General features: G+C 44.3%; 1 protein-coding gene across 19 annotated transcripts in view; it reads right to left on the bottom strand.

Moving 5' to 3' along the window:
- Positions 1-949: 949 nt before the first annotated feature.
- Positions 950-16,145, bottom strand: part of LOC107396176 (focal adhesion kinase 1) — a 90,967-nt gene continuing 75,771 nt past the window's right edge. For 13 of the 19 annotated variants that reach the window (XM_054740436.2, XM_054740437.2, XM_015975746.3 and 10 more), the window contains 11 exons: positions 14,920-14,997; positions 14,640-14,828; positions 14,333-14,458; positions 9,249-9,308; positions 4,661-4,700; positions 3,599-3,702; positions 3,389-3,397; positions 2,126-2,281; positions 1,534-1,614; positions 1,375-1,460; positions 950-1,301 (listed from right to left, as the gene is read on the bottom strand). In XM_054740436.2, the coding sequence (XP_054596411.2) occupies positions 1,175-1,301; positions 1,375-1,460; positions 1,534-1,614; positions 2,126-2,281; positions 3,389-3,397; positions 3,599-3,702; positions 4,661-4,700; positions 9,249-9,308; positions 14,333-14,458; positions 14,640-14,828; positions 14,920-14,997 (1,056 nt within the window). In that variant the 3' untranslated portion in view covers positions 950-1,174. Of the gene's footprint in view, positions 1,302-1,374; positions 1,461-1,533; positions 1,615-2,125; positions 2,282-3,388; positions 3,398-3,598; positions 3,703-4,660; positions 4,701-9,248; positions 9,309-14,332; positions 14,459-14,639; positions 14,829-14,919; positions 14,998-15,607; positions 15,647-16,145 lie in introns of all 19 variants that reach the window. The other 6 variants (XM_015975742.3, XM_015975757.3, XM_054740439.2 and 3 more) reach the window with 3 other exon arrangements.

The raw sequence follows: 16,145 nt of genomic DNA, 5'->3' as shown, positions 1-16,145 counted from the left end.
GGATTAGGTTGGTTTTTTTTGGTGCTGTGCAAATATGCTCTTTTCCATACCAGTAAATCATGCTGTGCCAGTATAGTCACCAGTACGGTCTACGTAGCCGTCAGTCGTACTCCAGGTGGGCTCAGTGTCGACAAAAACATCTGGGACCTGATTTCAGATCTGCAGAACGAGTTCCAGTCGTGTCGATCCACATTTCAAGTGTGTTTGTTCACCTCTAGACGGTTGCTAGGTGGGACATTTCTAAAGTGTTACACCTAACAGGAGCACAACGTTTCTGAGGCGAGGTTTGTTTTTGTCCCGAGAATACACAAGATTTTCTTTTTTGTGCCCCGGTCGAGTGACTAGACACTTCAAAGTGGGACACCAGTCTTTTAGGAGCAACATCTCGGACCAACCAGAGGACACGTTGTTGTCTTTATGTTAATATTTTAAAATCAAACTTTTCTCTTAGCTGCTGGGATTGACCGTCTGCTTGTGTTCAAGTTACAGTTTTCCGTACAGAGGAAGAAGAATGTCACCGATAAAAACAACACAAAGACATGGAGCCAGCCAAAATTAAACAGGAAGTAGGAAAGATTTGGATTCTTCACATTTAGAGTCTTTAAAACCTGCTCTGAGGAGCAGAGGAAGACTGCAGGAAGAGACCAGTGAGCAGGAAGAGGACGGGGACAGTGTGGACTCCTGCTCCTCCCTCTGTCTCCTCTATAAATAAAAGCTGGTGAGACCGAGAAAACAACGCAGAAGACTCTTCCAGAGCAAAACCGTGATGCCTTCACTGAAATCCGTCAAGTTGAAACCTCCGTCCAGAACAGAAAAGGTTCATGACTCCACTGAGAATTAAAACAGCTGACTGATGTCGGCCGAAGCTCGTTCCCTCCGCTAGAAACATTCCTCTCAGATTATTCACAGTCCAGTCAGCATGACAGTGTTGAGTCTAATAAATCTCCAGTCGTCGCTGCTCCTCTCGTCTTTACAGTCCAGACCCAAGGGAATGACGCTCCCACGCTCTGATCCAGGACGTGGTTTTGATTGGTTCTCGTACGAGGAAAGTCACAGTGGTTGATGATTTAACCCCATCCTGAAGCACGACTGTTGTTCTTCCCCAGGGAGCAAAATGACAAGAGCGGCCGCGGTTCACCTCGGAGATAGCTCTCATAAAGGGGGGTGAGCGGGGCTAGTGCGGGCGGGAGTGGGCCATCATCTTCAGCCGCGATTGGTCAATGACATCCAAGAGGTTCTTGGCATCGACGGCGAGAGCATGAGCGGCTGTCAGCATCTGCTTCTTGTAGTCCTGCTGGAGGCTGAGAAGAAGACATCAACGGGTTTAGAAGCAGGGAGATGTCTTCAGAAACTCATCGCACGCTTGCTGCCTACCTCGTCATCACATACTGTTGGGCTAACTTCATTTTCCCAATCAGCTCCGCCAGGTCAGAGTTCAACAGCTTTTGTGCCATCTCGATCTGTTAGAGATGAAGAGTTTCGACATCAGTCGGGAGAGAAGATGTAAAAACGCTGTGGAGTGTGTGTGTCTACCTCTCTGTGTGTGCTGGCTGGGAGTTGAGGTAGAGTCTCATCCACTGTGGCGAGTAACGTCCTCAGGGCCAGACCCACATCCTGGGAAACACGTGAAATCAGGACACGGTGGAAAAATAAAACAGCATCGTGAACGAACTGGAGACGTTAGTGATGCCAGACAGCTGCAGACTCACAACAGTTTCCTGTTTCTGTTTAGCGTGGCCAGCTTCAATCAGCTGTTCAAGGTGTTTATTAGGATGAACACATGTAAATAAAGAGTGAAAATCACTAAATATAAATAAAAGTTGGTTTTCCTTTTCTTTCCATCCTGCTGAGTTTGTAAGAGTGAAACAAAACAGAGAAAACAACTAAAAGGACTGATGAGGAGCTTTTAGTCCCTGGTGAGCCTAAGATGTCAGATCTGCTTCTGAATCATTATTTATTTAGTAGGAAGTCTAAAAATGTTAACCTTTAAAGATCAGCACAGCGTTCCTGAATCAAGAGGGTTTGCCACCGCGGTCAGCAGAACCGTCTGAGTGCTGCTATCGTCATGGCCGATGGATCCGAGCGGATTCAGACTCTACTGGGACATGGCCAGGACGTTTCTCACCTTCACCATGGGTACGTATTCCTCTGGAGGAGCTGGCTGAATCTTGCTCGACATCTCAATCACAGCCTTCACCAGGCCGGTCACGTTCTCGTACACTTTGTCGTTTGAGCGGTCCAGATTGGCCGTGGGAGGAGGGCTAATCTCCTGAGGCTGCAGCTGAACAAGGAGAGGAAAGGAAAACAAAGAGGATGGGCTCGATGACACCGGAGAGGTGCAGTGGAAAGTATAAATGACAAATAACAAACCCTGCTCAGAATTATGTAGATATACAGATGAACTAACTGGCCTTCTGCACATCTGATGAGTCAAAACTAAAATCGTCCCAACTTCCCAACAGTCAGTTTAACAAAACGGGTTTTCATCCAGAACCAGGAGCAGAGGACAGCGTGTAGTTCTCCCTTCTGGCCACTGGGCGGCAGTGTTACACCATTTGTACATGATTAACTTTAAAGTGAGGATTCAGGTAAAAACAAAAACATTTCAGTCATTCCATTCAAACAGCAACAAAAGTAAATGCCTCTCCAAAAGATCTGAACTGTCCCTTTAATGAACAAAAGCCCTTCTTCTTCTCGGTTTCTGCTCCAAGGCTGAACTCCTTTTTCTGCAGAACAAAACACTGATTGCTATGATTACTTCAGAGTTGATCAAATGTAAGCAGCGTGAGCATACACATGCTAAGCTAGGCTGATAGTTAAGCACGAGCCTTGGGTGAGGATTCTTGTGCTTGTGTTAGTTGTTTGCTAGCTGCTAGCTACACATAGCTACGTGCTCCAAGGACAGCAGATCTTCTGCACGGCAAATTCCCAATTATTCACAAGTCGTGCCAAATAAAACTAAAACAGTTCAAAAACTAAACCTCAAATCTACAATATTTCGTCATTTCTGAGAGAGGAAATGAAGCCGAAGGGCTGATGTATAATATGAGCATGGTGTGTAAAAGTTGGGTTCCTAAAGGAGTAAAAACCAATAAAGATATTTCCCAATATTACAATTAAACAATTAAAGGCCAATATCGGTAGACCGATATTAACAGACACCCCTAAAAAAGTCAATGAAACCTGTAAAACGAAGAGGGACGACAGGTTTGGCTAAACAAACAAGCCACTAGGATTAGTTTATGACGACAGAACTGAACGTTAGTTGGAGATTAGAAACACATGAAACCATCTTCTGAGCAGGAAGATGGTTTTAAACGTTAACATTACTGATGTAATTAGTTAGCCGAGGAATTAACGAGCTGACTCAAGACAGTGTGCTGCTTACCCGCCAGGGCTAGGGGTCAACAACAGGGAGGAGGAGGAGGAGGAGGAGGAAGAGGCAGAGCAGCCAAAGGAGAAAAAAGAAAATATTTTGTGTCAGCATTTCAAAACATGCATTATGTGTCTGGCTGAACTTGGCATGCTCCTACTAAAGAGAGGATGTTTTAGTAAAGGCTTGTGTGTATTTATTCACACAGTTTATGTGCAGATGTACCTTGACTCCATCGTTGTAGCTGTCTGCTGTGTTCAGACAAGCCAGACTGCCCACTTGGCTCTGGGCTCCAGGCCGGGGGGGCTTCTTCGGAGGAGCCACATGATCTGAGAAGCCCAAAGTAAAGGGAATTGGTCAGAACTTACTCAAGCATGCACACACATCCAGTTCTCTTGGATGTGTTTAAACAGAGTTGCTTCATATGAATGAAGTCATCATGCTGTAAATTAAAAGCAACCACTCATTATTTAATGAATCGCTTCTATATCAAACTTTAAATCAGTGATGCACCGATATGAAGCTTTTGGGCCGATACCGATATTCGATACTGAGATCACTGTTATGACAGATAACCGATATTTGCCGATACCGATATACTGACATTAATGCTTCTAATAGAATGACAATTATTAAAGCTGAAATTATGTTATTATGTACACACAACACACACATTTACGGTTCTGAGATGATTTCACTCACTGTTCACATGACTATAAACAAATACACACCACCCCCCCTCACCCTCTGAAACAGGCAAAAATATCGGTTGTTAATATCGACCCGGTTTTATTAATCGAACCGATACGATATGCTTAAAAAAGACTAACATCGGCCGATACCGATATTAATGCCGATATATAGTCCATCCCTACTTTAAATACAACCTTTTAAGCTCCGTATTCATATTATTCTAGACCTTTGGAACGGCGGCCAGCACTTCTGCTGGTTTGAACTACAATCCTGATCATTTTCAGAGGAATCTTTGGTTTTTAAATGGTTAACCCTCAAGTCTAAAACAATAACACCACTTTAAAAATATGTTGAGAAAGCCTGGAGATCTCCTGATAAAATCAAAATATTTCAAAGTTTTTTTTAAACAAATTATAAAGAAACAAGGGGTGGTTTAAACTTCTGAACTCTCCAGTATTTAATCTGAATGTGGAGAGGAAATACTAGAGCTACAGTCAGTTATAGTCTATGGAGAGGCAACAAAGTGCAGAAGATTATAAAAGAGCAGGAAACAATAGTGGTTGTGTGACTGAATGGTGCGGTTGTGTTTATTACCTGGTTTACCAACGGGCTGGTATATGTGCTGGCTTCCTGTCTGCACAAACAAACAAACATTGGATTTTTGAGTGCATTTAATCAAAGACTCCGCATGAAATTCACAGGCAAAAACCACCAGCTGTCTGCATCACTTCTTTTTTAAAATTTTATTGAACAAGGAAGAAAATCCCATTGAGATAAAAAACTTAGTTTTCTAGGGAGACCCGGTGAAGATCGGCAGCAGCAAGCATCACACTGAGTTACAGAAGAGAAAGTGACACAGTTAAAACACGTGCCAACGTAGTAACAAATAAGTTAGAATCTAAATGGAACAGTTACATGTCGTGGAGTTGGCCTCAAGACTTTTGTTTAGATTTGAAAACAAAATGAACTTTTTCCAGTCGTTCCGAGCTCAGGGTGCTAAAAAAAGCTCTTTCGCAGAGTTTGATGTGTGTGAATGGAAACGAAAGCAGACAAAGAGAATAGCGACCAGCATTATTAGTCTGCTGTTAGTAGAGACGTGCAGTGGTGAAAATCTGGCGATACGATACGTATCATGATACAGGGGACACAATACGATATGTGTTACGATATATTGTGACACATTCAGCCAGACGATTTTAACGATTTTTTAGACTGAAATTATTGTAGGAAAACTCAGTAGGCAGTCCAAACTGATAGATAACATGTTTAACCTGAGGTACCTGAACCATAACAGAGCAATTTACATTTCAGTGGTGGAAACTTCAATTCAATTCAATTCAAAAATACTTTATTAATTCCAGAGGGAAATTGATTGTTGTAGTAGCTCAGAATAATAATAATAATAAAGTCATCAAAGAGTTATTGTATATTACAATGGCTGCTGGCAGGAAGGATCTCCAGTAGCGGTCAGTGTTGCAGCGGAACTGAAGAAGCCTCTGACTGAAGACACTCTTCCATTGTCGGACAGTCTTGTGAAGAGAATGCTCAGGGTTGTTCATCATTTTCTTGGTTCTCTGGAGAATCCTTCTTTGCATCATCTCCTCCAGTGGTTCCACAGTCGTCCCCAGAACAGAACCAGCCTTTTTTATTAGGCTGTTGAGCCTTTTCAGGTCCCTGCTTCTGATGCTACTACCCCAACAGACGATGGCTGAAGAGATTACACTCTCAACAACAGACTTGTAGAAGATCTGCAGCATCTTGCTACAGACATTGAAGGACCTAGGCGTCCTCAAGAAGTGCAGTCTGCTGTGTCCCTTCTTGTAAATGGCTTCGCTGTTCTTTCTCCAGTCCAGTCTGTTGTCCAGGTGAACTCCAAGGTATTTGTATTCCTCAACCACCTCCACTTCTTCTCCCATGATGGAAACAGTGTTTGACTCCACCCTGTTTCTTCTGAAGTCTAAAATCATCTCCTTTGTTTTGTTCACGTTCAAGGTCAGATGATTGTTTCCACACCATGCCGCAAAGCACTCCACTAGCTCTCTGTACTCACCTTCCTGTCCATCTCTGATACACCCGACAACTGCAGAGTCATCTGAGTATTTCTGTAGATGACAGGTATCTGATTTGTACTGGAAGTCTGAGGTGTACAGGGTGAAAAGGAATGGTGAGAGTACAGTCCCCTGTGGTGCTCCAATGTTACTGATCGCCTGGTTTGATGTGAAGTTCTTCAGCCTCACAAACTGTGGCCTGTTTGTCAGGTAGTCTTTAATCCAGGCGATAGTTGAGGCCCCCACCTGTGTCTTCTGGAGTTTCTGGCAAAGTACATCAGGCTGGATTGTGTTAAATGCACTGGAGAAATCAAAGAACATGACCCTGACAGTGCTGCCTGCTTTGTCCAGATGACAGTGGGTTGGTTGAAACAGCTGGATGATGGCATCTTCAACTCCAACTCCATGGCGATAAGCAAACTGCAGCGGGTCCTGATATGTTCTAGTTTGCTTATTCAGGTGGACCAACAGGAGTCTCTCCAGGACCTTCATGATGTGGGATGTCAGGGCAACCGGTCTGTAGTCGTCACCGACAGATGGGCGAGAGAGCTGCTCTGCACAGGCCTTCAGTACTCTGGGGCTGACACCATCTGGACCTGCAGCCTTGTTCCTGTTCAGTCTCTCCAGCTGCCTCTTCACTTGACCTCTAGAGACAGATAGGTGGGAGGGGGAGGTAAATGGGGCAGCAGCATCTCCTGACTTGGTTGAAGACAGATTTATAGAACAAGAAGAGTCCATGACTGCATTAGCGGACAAAAGAGCTGGCGTGTGACAGGAAAATGTTGGATCAGAGGAGGATGGGATGTCTGATTGGCTGGGGACAGGCGAGGAGGATGCTGGCTTTGTTCCTGAACTGAACCTATTGAAGAACTTGTTCAGTTCATTGGCTGTGTCTAGGCTGCCATCTGTGCAATCCTTCCTCTGCTTGAAGCCCGTGATCTTCTTCATCCCTGACCAGACATCTCTGATATTGTTCCTCTGTAGTTTGTTCTCCAGCTTCTTCCTGTATGCTTCCTCGCTGTCTCTGATCTTGATCTTCAGTTGCTTCTGTATACTCCTCAATAATTCCCTATCTCCCTCCTTGAAGGCTCTTTGTTTCTCATTCAGCAGATTCTTCAGTTCACTGGTGATCCAGGGTTTGTTATTAGCGAAGCATCTCACTGTTCTGGTGGGTATGATGTTGTCCACACAGAAGTTTATATGGTCAGTGACAAATCCAGTCATGGCATTGATGTCCTCTTCATATCCTTAAACAAACAAACAAAACCCACTGCACACTGCACCTACTGTATTTTCCGGACTATAAGTTGCACTTTTTTTCATAGTCTGGCTGGTCCTGCGACTTATACTCTGGAGCGACTTATATACCAAATTATGTATACCACGCTGCTGTGGATCAGCTCTGGACCAGGAATAAGCTCCTCTGCCTCGCCATCACCTGCTGGAGACCATGGCACGCTGCTGCGGGCTGGCTCCGGTCCAGGTTTCAGCTCCTCTGCCCCACCATCACCTGCTGGAACCTGTGGCGAGTTGCTGTGGGCCGGGTGGCTCAGACCCAGTAATGAGCTCCCCTGTCCCGCTGGGAGGGTTTCAAACACCCCCATCACCTGCTGCAGCCTGTGGTGGGGTGCTGTGGGCCGACTCCAGCCCAGGAATGAGCTCTTCCCGCCCGCTGGGAGGGTTTGAAACACCGCCATCCTCTGGTGGAGACCGTGGCGCACTGCTGCGCCCTGATTGTTTATTCTGTTATTGTTATTGGTACTTGACCTGTAATGTAAAATGCTTGGTCTCAGATTTTGTAAGAAAAATAATTAAATTTCCCCCCAAAATGCGACTTATATATGTTTTTTTCTTCTTCATTATACATTTTATGGCTGGTGCGACTCATACTCCGGAGCGACTTATACTCCGGAAAATACGGTAGCAGTCGGTGTTTGTGTTGCACCAAATCCAAAGAAAATATACGACGGTTCGCAAGTTAATTCTTCAAAAGATTTAATACATGGCTTTTGAATATCAATATAATACCGCAGGAAAAAATATCGCCATATCAATATTTTCTTACATCCCTAGCTGAAAGTCTATGTTTTTTTATAGTTAAACAACTCAGAGACAAACTTTAACTGAAACTCGATCCGAGGGATAAAAACAAACCGACTCTGCTGTTTTTGCATCTTTGCTGTTTTCTCAGTATGAGAAAACAAAGTCCCCAAATACCCTGGTGCCATCAGAGTGTTGTGGCCTGACAATCACCAACACCCAAAAATACAGCGCTACAGCGATTCTCACACACACACACACACACACACACACACACATACACACACACACACACACACACACACACACACACACACAAACCACAACCATTCAATGGGAGGAGGAGGAGGACAAGTAGAGAGATGAATTACAGAGACAGAAATATCTGGCCTGTGGCAACTTCAGACTGCTACAACTGCTGCTGGCATCAGGGGAATCACACACACACGCACGCACGCACGCACACACACACACACACACACACACACACACACACACACACTAAAAATACACGATCTTAAAACACTAGGACTAGAACATCAGGGGTTACCTTTTACAGCAAAAACATGAAAACTGTTAGCAGCTGTTGTTTGGCCTCTACACAACATCTGAACAGAAAACAACTTCAGGTTCTCCCTCTCTGAATAAACGTCACATATCTGCTAAACTACAGATTACTGAGACTAATTTTCACACAAACCTCGTTCACAGCAATCACCAAGTTTTAAGATACAGCATAGAAAAATGAAGTAAAGTCATATTTGAAAGACCCAACTCTTCATATCTAATAATGCCTTTCAAATGTTTAAATATGGTTCACAATAAATCTGGAGGCATAAAGTGGGTTAAAGCCCTCTAATAATATCTAACAACACTGTGAGAAAACACTGACCCTTCATCGTTGACCCCACCCCTTCAGTTAGGCTACTTCCTGTCCCCACAAACAGCAGAGACAATCACATGGATGTAAATGTACACTATCCTGTCGAAAATAACATTTAAAATAAGAAAAGCAGCAAATTCAGAAAGCGTGTGTCAACCCCAGCAGAAGAGTGTGGAGTTTTAAAAGAAACGGCTGTAAAACGAAGACTCACCGGCTGGAGTCCACCTTCGTCTCTGTCCAAGCTGCCTCTGGAGCTCCTCGTGTCTGGTTTCTAAACATAAGATAATCACAAACATCAGGACGAGTCCGGGTTGAGTTGAATATTTAGATTTTACAGCAAAGTCACGCTGCTTTTTGCCCATGGCTTAACTAGCAAAATAAAAAACATGTTTAATCCAGGAACGTGCTCGTTCCCGTGTTATGGCCTAATATTAGCCCAGCACAGCTCAAAACTCTCCAACTGAAAAACGCAAACAAAAGAATTTAGACTTTCACAGCTGAACATCTGCATCTAAAGCCCAAAATAAACACACACACTACTGTAACACTGCTCACACACATCCATCCTCTCATACCAGTTTTCCAAGACAGGACTTGAAGACCAGCATTGCCACAAAGGGTCATCAAAGTTGTCTGAAGAGTCGTTTGTGTCCGAGATGTCTGAGGCGTTTTGCCTCTCTCTCTCCTCAGATTTTACACAATCCGTGTGCCTCTGTCTGAACGTTTTCTTGCTTTCTGCTCCCCTGATTGAAACTCCAACTTCCTGCCTGCAGCACACTTATATCAGACTCCAAAACATGGAGAGAGGGAAGGAGGAGGAGGGATACGCCGCCAACGAGCTGTCAGTAAGCCAGCACGGACACCATTTTTTCCCAAAAACCTTTTCTTTTTCACCCCCTCTTTCTCCTCCCATTCTCACTGAAGTAACCGTGTGATAAAAACCAGCCAGTCTCCAACAAACACTTTCACACGAGCATGCTCCAACAAACACACTCAGCTTTTCAGTAATGGTGTGTGTTGTTGGTTAGTGGTTATGGGTCAAAGACAGACTGTTGACTGAGCTGTCAGAGTCTGTAAGCCTATCATTAAAGCAGGAATTCGCACAGGACACATCTTCCTTCTCACTCACACTCACACGCACACACACAATAAAATCCTTCAGCAGAATCTCCAGCTACCTCTATCCCCGCTCACAGAAAAATGCATGAAACATGAAACCCTGCTCCCGTCTGCCAGCCTCATCTTCCTGTTCGCGTCCATCTAAAGCACAACATCCAGCCTGTTTTGGTCTCTCACCAGCAGAGGCAAGCACTGATCAGCCTTCATTACAAACTAATAAGGATAAGATTGCTCGTTCTCCCTCACAAAACAACACGATGAGCAGGGATACATAACTTTGAAGCACACCAGAGCTAGCTGTAGCTAGCTAGGCTCTTGTTCCAGCTCAATGCTATATGGAGACTCCATTGGGGAGGTGTGAGGGTGAAAAAGGCATCAGCTCACCATCAAACCCAAACTCTGACATTTGAAGGGGGATATTTTATGAGGGAGTTGTTTAATGTGAGCTCTGCCACTTCCATGTAAACCAGTCTGGTGGCATTGTTGGAGGTTGCAGGTTTGAATCCTGACTGCAGCCTTTCTGAATGTTTTTTCCTTTGCGTGCATGGATTTCCTCTGGTTTCCTCACGCAGACCAAAGACTTGCATGTTTAGTTTAATCTGTAAGTGGTTTGTGCAGTAATGGATGCAGACCTGATGGATGTAGAGGAGGGCGACATCATCCACTGGATTTCAGATGTTAGAAGCAACAGAGGAAACGCTTTCACGATATTAGATCATGTTTGGGTGGAATTGGGCAGGATTCGAGAAGAGATGCCAGTCACCAAGAGACCAAAGGTACTTTGGTTTATTATTATGAGCTTTCATCAGTGAGGAGCGGAGGGGTCTGCAACCTTTACAAAAGAGCTGTTTTCACCCCTCAGGTCACCTAAATTACACTTATTTAGAACTGTTGAGCTGTTACAAGGTCTTTCTTTCCTCAGAATCCTGAGAGCAACGCGACACGTCTGAGAATAAAGTCCAAATTCTTTTTTCCCTTTCCTGTGAATCTCTATTATGAGAGAATTGTTGTCTTTTTTGACAAAAAACACATAAATGGTTCTACGAGACCACGGTCTTAAAACAGAAAAGGGTAAATGCCTTCTCCAGGTCAGGGATGAGGTCCTGCCTCAAGCGGAGGAGTACAAGTATCTCAAGGTCTTGTTCACTAGTGAGGGAAAATAGAGCATGAGATCGATAGGCGGATTGGTGCTGCGTCTGCTGTGATGTGGGCGTTATACCGATCTGTCGTGATGAAGAGCCGGAAAGCAAAGTTCTCAATTTACCGGTCGATCTACGTTCCTACCCTCACCTACGGTCATGAGCTTTGGGTAGTGACCGAAAGAACGAGATCACAGGTACAAGCGCCTGAAATGAGTTTTCTCCACAGGGTGGCTGGACTCTCCCTTAGGGCGAAAAGCTCGGTCATCCGAGAGGGGCTAGGAGTAGATTTGCTGCTCCTCCACATCGAGAGGAGCCAGTTCAAGTGGCTCGGGCATCTGGTCAGGATGCCTCCTGGATGCCTCCCTGGTGAGGTTTTCTGGGCACGTCCAACTGGGAGGAGACCCAAGGGAAGACCCAGGACAAGCTGGACGGACTATGTCTCTCGGCTGGCCAGGGAATGCCTTAGAATTCCCCCGGAAGAGCTGGCCCAAGTAGCTGGGGGGAGAAAAGTCTGGGCGTTTCGGCTTAGGCTGCTGCCCCCTTGACCCGACTCTGGATAAGCGGCTGAAAATGGATGGAGAGATAAAACGTTCTAAACGTGTTACTGGTGCTTTAGCATTGCTCTGTTGTGAAATTAAACTAAATTATTCCATGAAAACCCGGCATTTTTTATGATCACTAAACAAGATTTAGTTAATGTTTAAATTCTTTTGTCCAACGTTATTAAGAGTTACTGAAGAGGGCCCCTTGTGGCTCCAGGGCCACAGCTTGAAAACCCCTGCTCTAAACCAATATGATGACATCAAAGTATTTCTAAACTGGCAACATCAAATATTTTATTTATCTGAAGGCATTTTCACCTTCTAGAGCCTCTCTAAGGGTCAATGTCAGGATGTATGTTTGTTTATTTCTCCTATTTACTTGTGTTATTTAATATTTTCTCAGTAAACTTTTGGGGCATCAATGAAAATGATACACACCATGTGACAGAATGAAACGGTAATTTGTTTTTATAGATGAAGGAATTAATCGGAACCGTTTTAATGCACTGCCACAACAAAACGTGGATGACATGATGCTCAAAGCAACTTAAAACTGATGTAAATAAAAACACAAGAAAAGAACCAATTAGTCAAGACATCTGTGAGAGAATGTCACACACAACATCAAATTAAAGAGAAATCATGTTGAAAGTTAGTTTTTTTATGCTCTTGTGCAGATAAATGAAAGTTTTTATCTCATTTGAAGCTTAAAGGTGTGGCTGACTCATTAAATTATTACATTGGCAGTGGTATGTAGTGGGAATTAATGCCTTATAAGTCGTACTCTGGGTACCAAAAGCCCTGGTGTGCCTGGCCAGTGACTCCTTTTACATTCCAACGTTGATGTTTCATCTCCACAAATAACTCAAGCCTGAAGGAGTTCTGCTCTGTGGGGGAGTTGCTAAGTCTAACAGTTAGCTTCTAGTTAGCTTTTAGCTAGCTGAGACGTTCTCTGCCGTTTCCTGGACGCTAAACCAACAGCCTTCCCCGTCGTGAGTCAAGATGGGTGAATCCATGAATGTTAAGTGACAGTGTGACGTAGATCTGTCAGGATTTTCTAACTCTAGAGTTTCACCGTCTGTTTTCTATCAGACGCTAATGCAGGAGGTAGGTGTAGGAGACTATTTTCATGTTCAGTCTGCATGAAAACTAATTATAATCAGAAATAATGATTAAAATTTATTTTCAGTCAACCACCTTTAAAGCCTTGCTAAACACTAAATAACACTAACAATTTAAGATCTTCTATGTGAAAGTTTTTACCTTCAGAGTTGAAATTTTCAGGTTAATCAGAAATTGAGAAAAAATAAAAATTTCTGATGATTCTTTAAATATAAATAAAAAAGGTCTAAATCCATAATGGCAGATCAGGGGTCTCATTTATCAAACATTGTGTAGAATCCTTACTAAAACCGTACTTAAGCTCAGCAAAACAAAAGTACTAACACCAAGTAGGTTTGTGATCTATCAAACATGGAGTACGCACAGCTGCACACAATCTCCTCTTCATAAATCAGAAACTATCTAGAAAGGTTCTCAGCTGCTTTTTAGTCACATCCCGCCCTCACCACGACCACTTACTGCCATAAGTGATAATGCTGCAGGATTTCATAATTGTATCCTTCTCAGCAGCAGCACTGCAGGTGCTCTCCATGTCCAAAATGTGTGTAAGCCAGGTCCTTAGTCAACTTAAAGTTGCGCACATTTTTCCGCTAAGTTTTCTTTTATAAATCCCAAAGTGAGTCACAAAAATATGCCGGATGCAACAGGTACCGTCCAAACCACCATAAAAACATAGAATCATCTTTTTCGACCTGTTGATGGCACCTTTCCTGCTGTAAATTTGTACGTAACGCACCCACGTAACAGTTGCGGATGTTTCTGACGGTCAGAAGTTCTCTGGACTTAAAGCTCCCCCCACTTAAAGCTTAGGAGACAGACACCAGTGAGACCTGGATCGGAGATCCAGTGGGAGAACTGGACGAACTACACTGGCAAGCCCCCCCACTACTTCTGCGCGAGCTACAAAACTGTACCACAACTTAGTATGCTAGCTAATATAGCTAGCCCCACTCAGACTCGGCTTCCTGTTTAGCTGCTCACAGCTGAGATCATGTGATTCATTCACAGAGGATCGAGAGGCGGTCAGAGGGCAGCCTGGCTGATAATCAGAATCCAATCTTTAAGAAGGGGAGGTTCAAAATGATTGGATGAGGTTTTGTCAGGATTGTACGTTTCAGGAAATTAAAATTATTCATTATTTTGACAAACCATTTAATTTATTGGTTGCCATGAACAAGTGACCAGCAGTTCAACTTATATGGCTATGTAGAGAATGCTGCAGAGAAAGACCACCAACCCCACCTTTAAGACGCTAATATTGTACAATTGGTGAGCGGTGTGTTAAATCAAAGATGTTAGATAAAAGATGTCCTGTCTAAGCGTCCTGTTCCAGGCTCTGTGTTGTCCTCCAAGTGTGCTGTGCGTGTTACCAGCAGCCTTTCCTCCTGCTCCAGCCACCTCTGATCCTCCTCCATCTGCTGCTGTTGTATCATCAGCTGCTCCTCCATTAACAGGCACTGCTGGCCTACACACTGCTGCATGTCTACTGCCCTGTCCTACGCACGCACGCGCACCCACACACACATAAACGCAACAAAAGACAAGCACAGCACAACAACCATGTACACAAACACAATGAAAGTGCATGAAAAAAATGCACAGAGACGAAATGAAGACAGATGGATGCAGAACTGAAACTAAGGTGGATGAAATTTTGTGTGTGTGTGTGTCTCTTACCTCCACTGCAGAGCCCCACAGTGCCATGTCTGCTCCGTGTGGCTGGGGGAGGTGCTGTGTGTGTGAGTGTGTGTGGATGTGATGACGAGGGTGTGTGTGTGCGTGGTGTGTGTCCACCATGGGAGCAGGTGGAGGGTACAGGGCGCTGGGAACAGACGGAAGGGTGTGAGGCCCTGGATACCCAGCCATCTAAACACCAAAAATGGACAAAAAACACAGATGTCTAAATGTTTCGCTCTGCGCCTGCAGCTGAGGGGTGTGAGGATTGTGTTTACGTTACCTGGTAGTGTCCAGGATGCTGGGGACTGGGGTAGAAACCCTCACTGGAGCGGGGACTGGGATAACCCGGTCTACTTGGCTATAAACAGGAAAAAACAACAAAAAAGAAGGTCAAGGAAGATGGAGGATAGAGAAAAGAGGCTGGATCACCATTTCCTGAATTAAACACACAATAATCCACACACACACAAACCCCTAGGAGCTGTTTGTGTGGTCAGGTTAGCTGTCATTTATCACAGGGAACACCCACAGGGCTGCAAATCCAGCAGGCTGTTAGTTCAACCAGAACACCAACACCCATGAGCGATTGTATTGTTAATCTCTGGTTAGATGTGATGCAGGTGTGTAAACACTGTTCACCAAAAACCTCTTTTTTCAGACTGTAATACGTCTGACTGGGTGAAACGAGGGGGAGTTAGGGGTCTGTGTGGGAAATGAGCTTTTAATGAATTACAACACAAACTCCTGTCGGCTTTATTGTCCAAACGGAGACGGGTCTGAGTCGGATGTTCTGCTGTCCGCTAAAAACAGAAGTACTTGGTGAACCCACAGTGTTAAATCTCCTGCTGCCTGATTCAGATGAAGCTGGGCAAAGCTGATGTAAAGTTGCTCCTCTTGGAGCCATGTAGGAGTTGGCTAAAAGATGCAACACAGAGCTCACTTTAGCACAACCACGTTGCACGTTCTACCTTCCACAGTCTGTCATAGAAGCTTTCTCTGGACCACACCTCCGACGGCAAGACAGACACCAAGACACGCAGAAGGGAGGAACCAGAAAGTAAAGGAAACACGGAGGGATGGAAGGAGACAAGGAAAGGGGAAAAGAAAAGCAAAGTAGGGAGGAACAAAGAGAAGCAGACAAGACAAAAAACTGAACATGAAAGAAAGCAGCTTTGAGAGTTCAGACACAAAGACAAACATGACTGTAGACGAGCTCATAGGATCAAGGTTCTGCAACATTTTAGTTTAAGTGATCGACAGAAAGCTTTAAACAAACGCTCCCTACAGATCATAAACACTGAAGCGTGAACGAGCCTCCTAGCCGGAAAAACAAGCGTTAGCCTCGTGTGACACTACGCTAACCTGCAGGCTGTGGCCTTTACAGGTGTCTGTTGAGCTTTGTCTCCTTAAACCAAACAGAAAAAAATGCTAGGTTGTGAGCTTGCTGGTGCCCTTCCTCAAAGATTTAATGTTTACTGAAATCAGAATAGCTGCGCAGTGGTGCAG

The sequence above is a fragment of the Nothobranchius furzeri genome, chromosome 5 (assembly GCF_043380555.1).
Source record: "Nothobranchius furzeri strain GRZ-AD chromosome 5, NfurGRZ-RIMD1, whole genome shotgun sequence".
Lineage (NCBI taxonomy): Eukaryota > Metazoa > Chordata > Actinopteri > Cyprinodontiformes > Nothobranchiidae > Nothobranchius > Nothobranchius furzeri.
The sequence above is the reverse complement of the archived record's forward strand: the minus strand, read 5'-3'. Positions and strand labels throughout refer to the sequence as shown.